At 32.1% G+C, this 14,457-nt stretch overlaps 1 protein-coding gene and 1 long non-coding RNA gene across 2 annotated transcripts; both read left to right on the forward strand.

The window, feature by feature from the left end:
* Positions 1 to 1,034: 1,034 nt before the first annotated feature.
* Positions 1,035 to 3,021, forward strand: LOC111402638. The gene is made up of 2 exons (XR_002704316.1): positions 1,035 to 1,170; positions 2,615 to 3,021. It is a non-coding gene; the product is annotated as an uncharacterized LOC111402638 (long non-coding RNA).
* A 2,515-nt stretch (positions 3,022 to 5,536) lies between these two features.
* Positions 5,537 to 8,896, forward strand: LOC111401208. The gene is made up of 8 exons (XM_023028838.1): positions 5,537 to 5,786; positions 6,254 to 6,339; positions 6,701 to 6,873; positions 7,561 to 7,651; positions 7,748 to 7,817; positions 7,907 to 7,982; positions 8,100 to 8,226; positions 8,660 to 8,896. The coding sequence occupies exons 1-7, from the start codon at positions 5,702 to 5,704 to the stop codon at positions 8,215 to 8,217; spliced, it is 699 nt and encodes a 232-aa protein (XP_022884606.1). The 5' UTR covers positions 5,537 to 5,701; the 3' UTR covers positions 8,218 to 8,226; positions 8,660 to 8,896.
* Positions 8,897 to 14,457: the final 5,561 nt, after the last annotated feature.

Raw genomic sequence — 14,457 nt, forward strand, 5'->3', positions numbered from 1 at the left:
GTGAAATTGATATGTCAATAACACGAGGATTGCTAGACAATGGGCAGGTTGTCCCAATTACTTCTCTGATGCTTTAAGTTAGAAAGATAGTATAATCACATTCTTCTTGAAGGATCATCTAGAAAGTGATACGTTTTGTGTGTATTCAAAAAAGAGAAATTTTAATTGTAAATGATTGAGTTCCTCTACGTTTCCTGATTGGTGGAGCGACTTTGGGACGAATGGCATTCCAATTAGATTAACTAGGGTGACAGTTTGTCATTTTGAATCTGTAAAATATGTTTTGTTGATACTTGTTTGATTCTAAGCATATGGTCTAAGGGTTTTCTAAAAGATTGAATTTATAAATGATTAGATAGGAGATCAATACAAAAATGAGAAAATTGCACTATTGATCCCCAACCTAATGACTTTGTCGCATTCTTGTTCCTATTGTATGTTTCTTTGCAGTATAGTCTATTAATTTTAATGCAATAGCGGTCCTTAGCGACGGATCCCGTCCAATTGACTCTTAAAAAGTTCAACATTTTCCTTAAAATGATTATTTTGTCCTTATCTAAATTAAAATGAATGAAATTTGCCTTTTTCATATAATTATAGCAAAAAATCAGTCATACCCAATAGCCATGGGCTCTGCCTTGAATGGGATAGAGATTACCCGCTTAATTGAATAATCAGGTCATGTGCAGGGCGGGTATGGGTAATAGGTGTCCCGCACTGACTCTTTTTTTTTTTTTAAGAATTCAATACTTTAAATGAAAAACTCCACGAAATTTCATTAATTCTAATAGAATATGGCAATTAAAATTGTCTAAAGAATATAATAAAATTAAAAAATCTTAGTTTACTAAATATATTCGAATAATTTAAATTTTAAAAATAAATAAATTAATTAAAATTTTAGTAATTATATTATTGTTTCACTTTAATTAATGGGGACAATAAAATGAATTATCAAAATATTTTTAAAAAAATGAAAAAAAAAATATATGGGTACGTAAATGGACAAACGCCATGTCTCGTCTTAAACAGGTAACGGGGTAGGGACGGAGAGGGAAAATGCCTGATGGGGCGAGGGGCGGGGGAACCCGCTCCATTGCCAGTCCGCTAGTTTGTCACAGCGCTTCATTCTTCAAAGTTCAAACCCTAACCTAAAGCCCAAATCCAAGGGTTAGTTTTGCTTTCCTACCACTACGATCGCATCTACATCATTTTAGACTATTTTATTTTGCTTAATTGCTTTTGTTACTGTATCTCATTATCTGGAATTTGAAAATATATGTCATTTGTGTTATGATAGATCATCCTTATGATTTGTGAATTGTGATTTGTTAGAATTATCTTGTGATTTGTGAAATTTAATTTGAGAACTTTATCAAAAATTCAGAATAGGGACAGCAATATCCGATGGGTTTTCTGGCATTTGTTGTCATTTGAAGAAATTTTTTGATTCTGATAGCTTCTAATATCAGAAATGGTATTGAATTCTTGCTTTTTGTTGTTTTATTGAGTGCTTTGGTTAAATGTGGAGCCTAATATTCATATAAAACATAATTCGAAGAGTAATTTTGTGGGGATTTTTGAATATGTGAGAAAGCTGAGAGTTTGGAGTATTTACAGATTGTTTTGATTTTATTATGTGAAGAAATTAATATCATCCATGTTTTTATTTTTTTATCCTTTTGATGATTTTTGCAATATGTGATAAATTTACAACTTGCAGAATTAGTATATACATGAATTGCAATTTAGGTTTAAATTTATGATAATATTGTGATTTGTGAGCCTTTATTATATATGACTTTATATGTGTGTAGTTTTTCAAATTATTTATTAACTTGAATTGATTATTTGTGTTGGTTATGGGCAAATATTTTTAATGTAAATCTGCATTTTCTTGTGATGAGCAAAATAGTAATGAAAGAAATGTTCGAGATAAAAGGAATGAAAATGATGTTGAAGATAAAAAAGATGACGGGATTGGTGATGAAATGAATGTTGGGGATGAAACTAATCTTGAAAATTTTTCGATTGAAACTAATGACGAGGATGTTGGGATTAAACGGCCTGAACTTGATAGCATTTTTTGCGATGATTTATGTCAATAATTGTCTGTGCAATCGAATCGGAGATTAGTGTTTGCATATTTTGAGAATGATATATTTGACAATATTTAAAATGATATAATTATGAAACTTTATTAAAGTATAGAACGTATAGAGAACAATTGTAATAAGATATCGAATGCTTTAATTTTTCACAATTTTTTTTACAAGTTTGACTGTACTCCTAATTTAAAATGTCTGTGTCCACCACTGCACTCACCCCATCACATCTACTCCCATTCACGGACAATATCACCTATGCATATGTAATCACATCGACATCATCAACAATGCAAGCGCCACCTTAAAAGAATTAATTCAAGAAAAAAATTTATTTTTGTGGTCTGAAATCATCGTCTACAGGAAGTTGAAGTACAATGAAACTACTATTTCAAAAGTTGATGTCTTTCATACACATGCTATATCACAGATTGCACAAGGTTGTCAGTGGGTATTTGGTGAAGGCACTAGCATAATGTCCTAACGGGCCCCATATTTCTGTATTACAGGCATTGACGATTCACAATCTGATTACGCTCGAGGCAGAGGACTTCAGCTAATTAGTTAGAGGTTACTCAAAGCAGCCGAGTCATGTAAAGTGCCATTTGAATTCCACAATGCTGGCATGTCAGGATGTGATATCCAACTCGAGAATCTTTAGGTTCAACAAAGAAAATCTTTGGTCTTGAATTTTCCTTCCATGCTTCGCCCCATGTCGGACGAGAGGGTGAGCACAGCAGATCATCGAGACTGCATACTAAGACTAGATAAGAGCTTGTCACCCTAGGTTGTAACGCACTTGAACAAAAACATTGCCCCGTTTTTTCAGCACCTTTTTTTTTCTGGTAAAAACTCTAATGTTATTATGCTGTAGTGTTAGAGTCAATTGACTGGAATGACAAAAAAATTCACTCAAGTCGATACACAAAGGACACCCCCCCCCCCCCCCCCCGAATAGGGGTGGAGATTAACCGCCTGACCGGGTAAATGGGTCGAGGATGGAGCGAGAGTTATTGTCTCCAAGCGAGTATGGGAAACATAGTCCCCGCTCCACTACCTGTCCAGTTTGAAGTTAATTTCGAACTTAAATTTTATTTTAAAAAAAAGATTCATTGCCATTTTAAAGAGAACATGACGTTCTTTGTAAATTAGAAAAAAAAAAAATATATATATATATATATATTTACTAACTAAAGATAGAAGAAAATAAAAGCAAAAATAAAAAAAATAAAAAATAAACAAGGTGATCGCTTCTCTCCGATTCCACCTCGTTGCCATTCTTATCAATTGAGTGGCTATCCTGACCATTTCCAATGCAACATCCCATCCTCATTTTATTAGATGATTGGGGTCTATGTCAATTAAAAGGACAAGGAGGGACGGGACAACAAGGAGTGGAGAACACTGCCTAGCAAGGGATGGTATCGCTACATCCGTCGAAGTGATTGCATTTTGGAGGTGGTATTTGTCAGTGAGGTCTTGTAGATTGTGATGGATATGTAAGGTGAGCTTGAGTGGGAAAGATGAAATGTTAGCTTTTGCCTTCATTTTTTTTTTTTTTTTTTTTTTTTTTTTCCTTTTTTTTTTTTTTTTTTTTTTTTGGTTAACATTTACTTAACTATTTCCTTTTTAATTTTACATTCTTATATATTGTATTTTACTTAATGTGAATGTTAATGGTGAAGAAGTGATTTCTTCATTGTCTATCCACTTGTGTGATTTGACTATCAAAGTCTATTCAAATATTTGGTCAAAATTGATACAAAATCAACTTTTTATTATTTCTACTTAAACAAATTCCAACATTTACAAATTTTAAATTATGAATAGGTAAACAAATCAAAATACTTTGATCTGTTTAACCATATGTGATGACAAATCTGTAATTATTTCTAGTTTTCTCTGCAGATGTGTTTTTATTACCAATAGTAAAATTGAGTTTGCAAAATGTAATTTTACAAACTATTATATACAATTTGTAAATATACGAAATGCAGGGTGTATTTTGAACATTATATATATATATATATATATATATATATATATATATCCCCCACCTTATCCTAATGTCTGGAGCCCACAACACAGCACTTATGTGTATCTAAGAGATCATTCGACAGATATAATGCCTGAAGTATAGAATTCTTGTTCACAGGATATTTATTCAATCGAATTTTAAAGATGTTTGCATGCCTTAAAGCAATCTAGACGTATGTGGTAAAAAAATGTTAAATATAAAATTGTTATTATTGCCATATATGTTGATGATATGAAAATTATCAAAATTATTGAAGAGCATTTTAAGGTATTAGATTATAAACATTTGTTTTGGCATACCTATTGAATATTTAGTCGACGAAATTCTTATATATTAGTCAATTTATACTAAGAATGTCCAACATGTTCGGAAATGCGTATGGTTAATATCAATGATTCGATATGTTCAAAAGACGTGGTTTATCCCCCAATAAAGAGCTCAGATAATAACATATGAAAGATATGTGTGCATAGCTCAAATCAAAGGAGGATTTGTTAAAAGAGTCAAAACGAAGTATATGTCACATAAATTTTCTTTGCTCATGACCTTGATAATTCATATGATATTGATATTAAACAAATTCGTTCAAGTCATAATATATCAGATTTATTCACAAAAGTATTACCTATTTCAACATTTGAGTTTTCTAGCGAGATTTTTAACAAGACATCATTCATTATTTCATTGTGTTCATTGGAGTTTTTCTTCGTCTAAGTTCTTTTCATCGAGGTTTTAATCATACCGTTGAGTATCTTAAACCAATATTAATTCATTTCTAATAACATATTAATAATCTCCTAAGCTACCGTAACACGACACATTTATTAACTAGAGAATAAGTTCGTAATACAGAGAGAAATGATTGATTACTAGTACTTAGCTTATATTAAAGTACCCATGATATAACACATCAATTTATTGTAGGATAATAAGTTTAATTCCAATTTCGAGTCTCGCCATAAAATTATCTTCCAATGTATTGATGTATGATAGATATATCATCTTATCGATATTCTATATAAGCTATGCATTGTTGCTTGTAAATATAATTTTGCAAGTAACGTCGTAATTAGAGCATCTCCAACAAACTCTTTACGAGTCACATTCTCATTTCTACGGAGTTGGTTCCTTATTTAAATTGCACAATAGACTATATAATTAGATTAAAACTAAAGAGTGGATTTGGATAAATGTACTTGATTGGTGAAATTATTTTTTACTAGATCCCTTTCACAATTATTTATACTAATTGATCGGAACCGTTCGTCCTACTCATGATATGAAATCAAATGCCCACCTTATACAGATTTGTGGTCCTTATAAAATGGGGCACCTGTTTCATGCACGCACGTGTTTCTTCTTTCATAAAATAGCAACCGTTCACTTCTTTCCGACCTGTGATTTAGTCGCATGTACAAATATCCATTAAACTGCTTCTGCATAACCATTTCCAACCTCAGCTTTATCTTTTTTGTCCTCCCCATTTATTTATATTCAATTTTTTCCGCAGAAGTTTGAATTAATTTCCTGTGGTTTGATATTCAGTCTCAACTCTGAAATGGAGATAGATTTTTTAGGTTTGATTTCGAAACAGTCGCAGAAATTGGAGAAAGGGAGAAGGAAGAATACATTCAAAGATTCAGGTAACCCAAACTGTTTTTATTTATTTATTATTATTTTTTTTTTCCTGCTCGTTTCAATTTAAAACAACTTAAATTGGTACCTATTCTTAGGTTTGAATGTTTTTAATCCATAATTTACATTTTGAATCACTTTTAAAATTTCAGCAGTGTTTGGTACTAATTATGTACCGCATTACTCGTACAATTATGAATTTCTTAAATTAAGTAGAAGGTTAATAATTGATTTTTTACAATTATGTGCAATTCTGTACTGTTTAATATTATTATTATTATTATTATTATTATTATTATTATTATTATTATTATTATTATTATTATTATTATCATTATCATCATCATCATCATCATCATCATCATCATCATCAACTTGATTGAAAAGAACTGGTTGACTGATTAGTTGCAATTTTGGTTTTCATTTATCCTTTAATCAGTTAATATATTACGGTTTGGATTCCTATCTTTTGCAGCCATCCGAGGAGCTGACATATCCTTATCCCTTAGTACTATCAGTTCTTCAGTGGATTTGAAGGGAGAGCCTCTGAGTTTTGGGGAGGTTTGTTTTCCTCATTCTTTTGATTTAAAGTAGATGTTTTATCTATTGTCTATAAAGTTAAAGCGAAAAATTAACAAATCCTATGAAATTTACAAAAAGGAATTCAAGAACTTTGTCTTTAACTTCACATATATCAAGGAAATCTTGATTGTGCTCCAATTATCGAGTGGACTAACATTCGTTAACTAAAGAAATCGAAGAGAAAGTTTAAGATGGCGCGTTGCGATCATTGTTACGGTTCTGAAATTACGTCTAAGATAAAACATAATCTATGTCCGTTTGTGACCAGAGGTCGTATGGCTTATTGTTATGGCTCTAGCAGAATTATCTTTCACAATTTTCTCCCTTTTTGTGGTAGCAGATTAATGGATGGACAGTTCCTATCAATAATATGATTCCTACATGTGAAGGCAGCTTGGAGAAAGATCATGCGAGAGAAAAATTGTCTCGAGCTTGTGTACAAACACCAATTAACAAACTCTCTTCAACCACGGGCTTCCCTTATGATCTGAATGAGAAACCTACCGACTCAAGGTGTTTGAATCTACCTCCTGATTGACTATGTTAGTTTTGAGAATTTTTACTTGAATATGTATGAGATGAAACTGTGATTTATAGTATTAGAGCAATTAAAGATGATGAACTCACCTTTCACCGTGGTTCGTTTACGAAATGTTTAATAATTATGTGAAGAAAAGGGACTCTGAGTTACCTAGGCAAAGCATGCTGAAAGTATAAATGTGCGTTTGATTGCAAGTATGAAATTTGCATGGAAGGAAAATAAATTTTTGGTAATTCAATTGTCTAAAATTAATTTGCATAGAAATTGTTAATTAAACGTGTTTGATTAATTTAATTTTCAATTTAAAAAATATTGCACTTTTCAGATATTTATTGATGGATAGATGAGAAAGAGTTGATAGACGAGAGAGAGAAATAGAGAGTGAATTTTTTGGAAAATAAAATCCTACTTCCCCTAAAGAAATTGTTTTCTTTAATTTTGAAGAAAATATAGTCCATGACCAAAAGTAGAAAAATATTTTCCATGAAAAAAGTTAATCAAATAGTACAAAAGTAGGAATTTAGGTGAAAAAATACATTTTTCATGAAAAATATTGACAAGCAAACGCAATCTAACCTATTTTAACTTTGAGATGAAATGATATTTTTTTTATAATTGGAAACGACAGAAAAGGATTTGATGTTAGTTGTTTGTTATAGGAATATTTTTGAGCCCACAGCCCAGCCAGCTTTTTTGACCCTTTTGCATTCTGGTGCTGCTCATGTCTTCCATGAAATTTTACCAGATAAGGTCCTCTATTCCCACCCTTCCTTTCTCTTCATCTATCTCATCGTGACTTTGACACTTTTCAATGTTTATTATCTTAATTATCTCTAAATGATTTAGGCTAATCACCTGATGCGTGTGTCCAGCAAGTCTTCCTTGGTTACTTCTACTAACGAAAAATGCACAAGGGGTATTTTTTTTTTTTTTTATCCTACTATATTATATCTCATGATTGATGATATTACTCGAGCTATTCATATTAACAATTTCACAAACTAGGCTATCGTTATACTCCAACGGTGGCAATGGCTCGGAGGGCAACCTTGGCCAGATTTTTGGAGAAGCGCATGCATCGGTAATGTCCTGCCTTAAGATTTTCCTTGATATTCTTAATATTGCTAATTAAACTCAATTTATTCCATCTCAAAGAGTCATTTTTGCTGAATTCTTGCCAATGGCTACTTTGATGCAGATTGACACGTACAAAGACAGCAAACGTTACCAGAAAATCACCAGATGCAACCAGTTCTCAAACCTGGAATGTAAATATAAGATGCAACAAGAAGAACAACAGTATTATCAAGTTGTGATATGAAAAGGTAACACTTATGTTTTCCTTAGCGGTTGAGGGCGGGCTAGTCTATTGGGTTTTGCTAGGAAAACAGGGACACTGACCGCCTCCCTGACCGAACCCCTATTTGTGGGCTTCCTGTCAGGGAGGCAGGAGCAAAACCCTAGTCTATTTAGTTTTCTGTTCCGACCAACCTGTTATTTTCTATTAAATTATTGGATATACAATCTGCAAAAATTGTATTTTTGCCAACGTTGTCTCTTCTAATTTTTCACCTATACACTAATTCCAAGTCTTGGTTCTAATACAAGTCTCAACTTTAGGAAAGTTTATACACTAGCAACTCCGGTAGGGTTCTCTGATTATCGGCTTTCACAACTATTGTTTACTCATTTCCTTCACGTACGATGTTCCTTTGCATCTATTAACTTTTGGATTCTTGTTTAACTTTGACGATGTAGGAAGCCTTCGGATGAAAATCAACACGAGGGCTTAGCAAAAGAAACAGGAAACAAGATGGGGAAGCTCTATGACCTCCATCAATGAATTTCTGCTCTCAGTTGAAGCTTAGCAAGGTTTAAAAGATTTGAGTATTTAATAATTAGTGTAAATCTCCTTATTACCTTTCTTGCAATAATTGCTAAAAACTATTCTTTCAAAGTATCTACACATTCCTTTTTATATACAGAATTTGACCATTATTGGGGGTTGAGTCACCGGTTAAATTGATAAATGACTGTATTTATAAAATTTAAAAGATTTAGTAGTGTAAACAGTTAATTATTCAATGATAATTTGCTTTTTTGTACTGTTTACTTTTTCTTATAGTTTTTAGTTTTAAATAGATAGATATGTCATAAACACAAAATTTATGATATATATTCTTTCACATGCTTAGCCCTTACAATCGGCTGGTGATAGATTCGAGTGCCAAAAATACAAAACTAAAAGAGTTGCATTCATTTCCATTGTCTTCTTCATTTAAATAAAGCAACTGTTAGTGCATGGTCGACCTAAGAATTTGAGGCATCAGGCGATAAATTATTATAAAATCCTTAAACATAATTTTTTACAAGCATTAGAAATACTTACGTATTTAAGTAACTAATATATTTTTATTTAAACGAAGTCTTTGTACAATTCAAAAGATCGAATTACAAAATAAAATATCTTGTACAATCCGAAAGATCATAATAATTAGTCTTCTTATATTTTGAGATGCAAAATTAGTAATCAAACAATTTTTATTTTGTATATTAGTTTGGCAATTGTCATATTTTTCAATTCTTTTCATTTTTCATATTTAAGAATCTTGATGTACTTAAAATTCATTTGGATAAATGTCTTATTTTGAGGGTCTTATGGATGAATAGGTTAGGGATCTATCATGTTCTGTTAGAAAAGTACAATAAAGATCATACTGGAAAGCATAAAATGAAGAATCATACTTTAATTAACAATATTGTTGACAACATACCACGTGATAGTTTAAAAGGGATAATGCCATTAGTACATAAAAATAGTGCATGAAGGATTACATAAAATGATATAGAGAGAAAATTGGATAAAAAAGTTGACAGTGTTATAAATTGACAATGTTAGTTGACAATATTGTTGACAAAATTGGTGTATAATGGTTTTTTTTTTTAATGACGAGGGAACCCGCAGTCGCTACTTTTCGAGTGCGCACTGAATAAATCCTTGGACTGCCCTCGAACTAGCGCAGTAGTGGTGTACAATGTTAGTTGACAATATTGTTGACAAAATTGGTGTACAATGTTAGTTGACAATATTATTAACAAATATGTCACGTGATAGTTTAAAAAGGACAATGTTATTTGTACATAAAAATGGTACATAAAGGATTACATAAAATAATATAAAGAGAAAATTGGATAAAAAAAGTTGACAGTATTATTAATTGACAAGTGATAGAGTGACATGTGACATTATGTAACTCATTATGCAAAAGTTGATGTATATGTAGCAAGAACCATTTAAAAAACAACCTATCTTTTCAATCAACAATTTTTTGCCACCTACAACATTGCCAGACATAGTACACCAAGCATGATTCATGTACTATGTTGATTGACAACATTTGTTGACAATGTTGTTAATTTTGTAGGTGACCTCCAAGTTTTGGTCACATCTTATGCTTAGGCATGCTTTTTACAACACGGACTTTTGGCACAATTATATTGTATAATGTGCTAAATTGAAAAAGCACTTGATTCAAAATAATCCACTGGCTCTACTATTTTCATAACAGGCAGATATGTCTTAAACCAATTTTTACAACAAAAACAATAGACCTTCACCATTTTGACAACACAAAAATGATGAAAATGGACAAGATATAGACGCTCCCAAACAGACAACACTACAAGTTCTTTCTATTTTCCATTTCAGAAATTTTCAACACAAACATTGATGAAGCACTTTTGTATTATTCTTGCCTCCACTTTCCCTTCAAGGCAAGATTCATATTTTTTTAAGCCGTGGCATTTTGAGGTCATAGGTCATTTCTTTGATGGCTTTGGTTTAGAGCCGAACTTATGTCGATCATCATCTGTAATATCTATAACGAAAAATAAATATATAACTTTTCAAGAACTAAGAAATTAGATATTCACCCCCACCACAACATACAAACAACACACTGATCGAGTAATGATATATGCGAGTTCAAACTTTAAAAAGAATATTAAAAAAAAAATTGCCTTCATATCCAATGTCTATGTTGATTTCAAAGCAAAATCCAAAAGAATGCAGATGGTTTTCTTTCATTAATCATCAACGGAGAAGCTATGCCCATTTATTTTTAAAGTAAAAAAGAAAAATAATGGGAAGAATACATAACTCAGGCATTAACTATACCAAAATTCAATGTTAAGAAAAAATGTTAACGTCAAAACTCAGATGGTAACTAATCAATATTATATATAAAATAATATATTATATATATAATATATATATCAATCATAATATCTCGACCTACTCCATTCTCTCGCTACATACTCGCCCATCCATAGTCATCGGCATTCACCCATCCTCATCACCTCTCATAGCAGGGTGGTAGTATAGATCTAGATAACAAGCGCATGATTCGAGATCCATGAGTATAGCATCTCAAGGGTTGAGTCTTGTTTGGATTTTTAATTTAACAAAACATTGATGAGAATTGAACGATTATATAATTGAAGTTTAATTTGGACAATTGATTGGCGTCAGAATGATTGAAGGAATGAGATTTTTTACAATGTGATTTAAACTACAATAGAGAACTGGTCCATCGATGGAGTGTAAATTTGATGCAGATGTTTGATTTATCATCATATTCAATGTAAATTTGTAAATTTTGGAGATGTGATTTGAATTACATTTAAACTATTACTTGTGATGTTGATCCAATAGCTTATGACTAGTTATCTTGGATTTGTGATTTTTGGACATTGATTTGTTACTTTTGATATTGATCTAGTGGATTGCGACCAATTCTCTTGAACTTATGAATTGTAGATATTGATTTGTTACCTATACAAAATAACATGTGACATGTGACTTATAATATGACTTATGAACTTAAATCTATAACATGTTATTAGTGCACAATGACATGTGACTTCTAATTTGTAACTAGCTAATATTGATCTGTAACTTGTTGATATTTATCTTTGACCTATATAATATGACATGCTACTTGTAAATAGTGACCTATGACATGTAACCTATAACCTATGAACTATAACATGTTACTTGCAAACATAAATGAGTGATCTTGATCAATTCTATTTGATCTGTGACCTGTGGATATTGATTTTTGACCTACAACAAGTGTGACATGCAACGTGTAAACATGATCCCTGACCACTTCTATTTAATATGTGAAATGTGGACATTTATTTGTGATACGTGACATGTAAACATTGATTTATTATTGATGCAATATGACCTGTGAACTGTTACTCGTGACCTATAGCATATGAGTTGCGATCTGTGAACTTAAATATGTAACATGTTATCAATGCATAAAGACATGTGACATATGATCTGTGACATATATAAAATGACATGTGACTTATGAAGTGTGACATGCAACATGTAAACATAATCTGTGACTAGTTGTTTTTTACCTATGACTCGTAGACAAACTACAAACTGTAATCTCTCCAACACTACCACTACAAATCACAATCAAAAAGCTATGTACAAACCACAAACTTCGCCAACACTCAACCACAAACCACAACCTCACATTCAAAATATGCAAATTTTAGAAAATGTTCATTACACAGATTAATCGATGATTATAACAGGAGCAAATAAAATGATCAATTGGGTACGGATAAGAAAGAGACTGCTACTTCTCAACATGGTAGCAGTGGTGAAGCTTCTCTATGTTATAGTGGCACTATGTCGAGGTCATGGGAATGGAGAAATTAAAGAAGCGGTTGTTGATTATGGCAACCACTGCTTCGTAGTTCCTTCGGATTATCGACATCGAATGTCTTGGACTCTTATAAATGGAGGCATCGAAGAAGCAACTGTTCACCACTGGTTCAACGACGCTGAGCAATGCCTACGACACGACGTCGTGAGCAATTGAGTGCCACGCGCGATGGTTCCTCCAATGGTGGTAGAGAGAGAGGGGGGAAGGAAAAGGGGAAAATAATTAGGGAGTGTAGGTTGTGGCTAGGGATGTTAACAAGTCGAGCCAAGCTGATTCTTTAGCCAAAACTCGAGGCTTGAGCAAAATTAGTTCGGGTTTTTTTTGCCCGAGCTGAGTCAAGCAAAAGTTTGACAAAAAAATCGAGACTCGGCCCGAGCTTGTCGGTGCGATTTGTTTTAATCAAAAGGCAGCTACACAGTTGCCTTTTAAGTTATATATATATATATATATATATATATATATATTACGTGCCGACTTGTCCAGCCATATGGGTCGGCTTGGACTTGGCTTGATGCCCCAAAATGGGGTTAGCCCGAGTCACGGCGGCCCAAGCTGACGAGCCAAATTGCCATCCCTAATTTTAATGAGATACTTTTGTGTAGACAGAGAGAGAAAGAGTGAGTGAAAACTGTTTGGATGGTGTGGGTGGGTGTGTAGACTGATAGATTAATTTAATCGTCATAATATCTTATTAATATTAAAAAGTTGAATTACTGCCTGATTAATGGATAAGTAAATTTCAAATCTAATTTTTAACTACAATCTTTAAAAAGCTATTGTATTGTAATTTCCTCAAAAACTATTTTAATGGGATTTTTTGTTATGTATCAACCTTGTAGGGAAAAAAAATAAAGAAAAAAAAAAAGGTTGATGCTTGGGGCACATATTATGGTGTCCACACCATTATGTTGAAGTAGTATGATCCAAAAAAATAAAAAAAAATAAAAAAATTCAACCCAGTTCCGCCCATGATAGAAAACTTGAGGTTGAATTGACTCGCCGTTGAGTAGAAAAATTAATAGAAATAACTTGGTAATATCTTACAAATTAGCATAAATTTGATAAATTGGACAGCTCAACGCGAAAAACTTGTTATATATATATATATATATAAACTTTTTTACCTAAAAAATAAAATGGGTCGGCTTGGACTTGGCTTGATGCCCCAAAATGGGGTTAGCCCGAGTCACGGCGGCCCAAGCTGACGAGCCAAATTGCCATCCCTAATTTTAATGAGATACTTTTGTGTAGACAGAGAGAGAAAGAGTGAGTGAAAACTGTTTGGATGGTGTGGGTGGGTGTGTAGACTGATAGATTAATTTAATCGTCATAATATCTTATTAATATTAAAAAGTTGAATTACTGCCTGATTAATGGATAAGTAAATTTCAAATCTAATTTTTAACTACAATCTTTAAAAAGCTATTGTATTGTAATTTCCTCAAAAACTATTTTAATGGGATTTTTTGTTATGTATCAACCTTGTAGGGAAAAAAAATAAAGAAAAAAAAAAAGGTTGATGCTTGGGGCACATATTATGGTGTCCACACCATTATGTTGAAGTAGTATGATCCAAAAAAATAAAAAAAAATAAAAAAATTCAACCCAGTTCCGCCCATGATAGAAAACTTGAGGTTGAATTGACTCGCCGTTGAGTAGAAAAATTAATAGAAATAACTTGGTAATATCTTACAAATTAGCATAAATTTGATAAATTGGACAGCTCAACGCGAAAAACTTGTTATATATATATATATATATAATTGTTACTTGACATCTATAAGACAAAAATGTGAAAGGATTAAA

The sequence above is a fragment of the Olea europaea genome, chromosome 10, assembly GCF_002742605.1.
Source record: "Olea europaea var. sylvestris chromosome 10, O_europaea_v1, whole genome shotgun sequence".
NCBI classification, from domain to species: domain Eukaryota; kingdom Viridiplantae; phylum Streptophyta; class Magnoliopsida; order Lamiales; family Oleaceae; genus Olea; species Olea europaea.

Excerpts from the sequence above, each read along its gene's own strand:
- LOC111401208 (XM_023028838.1), top strand. The coding sequence starts at position 5,702 with ATGGAGATAGATTTTTTAGGTTTGATTTCGAAACAGTCGCAGAAATTG. Across the intron at positions 6,874-7,560 it reads GAGAAACCTACCGACTCAAG|GAATATTTTTGAGCCCACAG; the intron begins GTGTTTGAATCT and ends TGTTTGTTATAG. Across the intron at positions 7,818-7,906 it reads TAACGAAAAATGCACAAGGG|GCTATCGTTATACTCCAACG; the intron begins GTATTTTTTTTT and ends TTCACAAACTAG.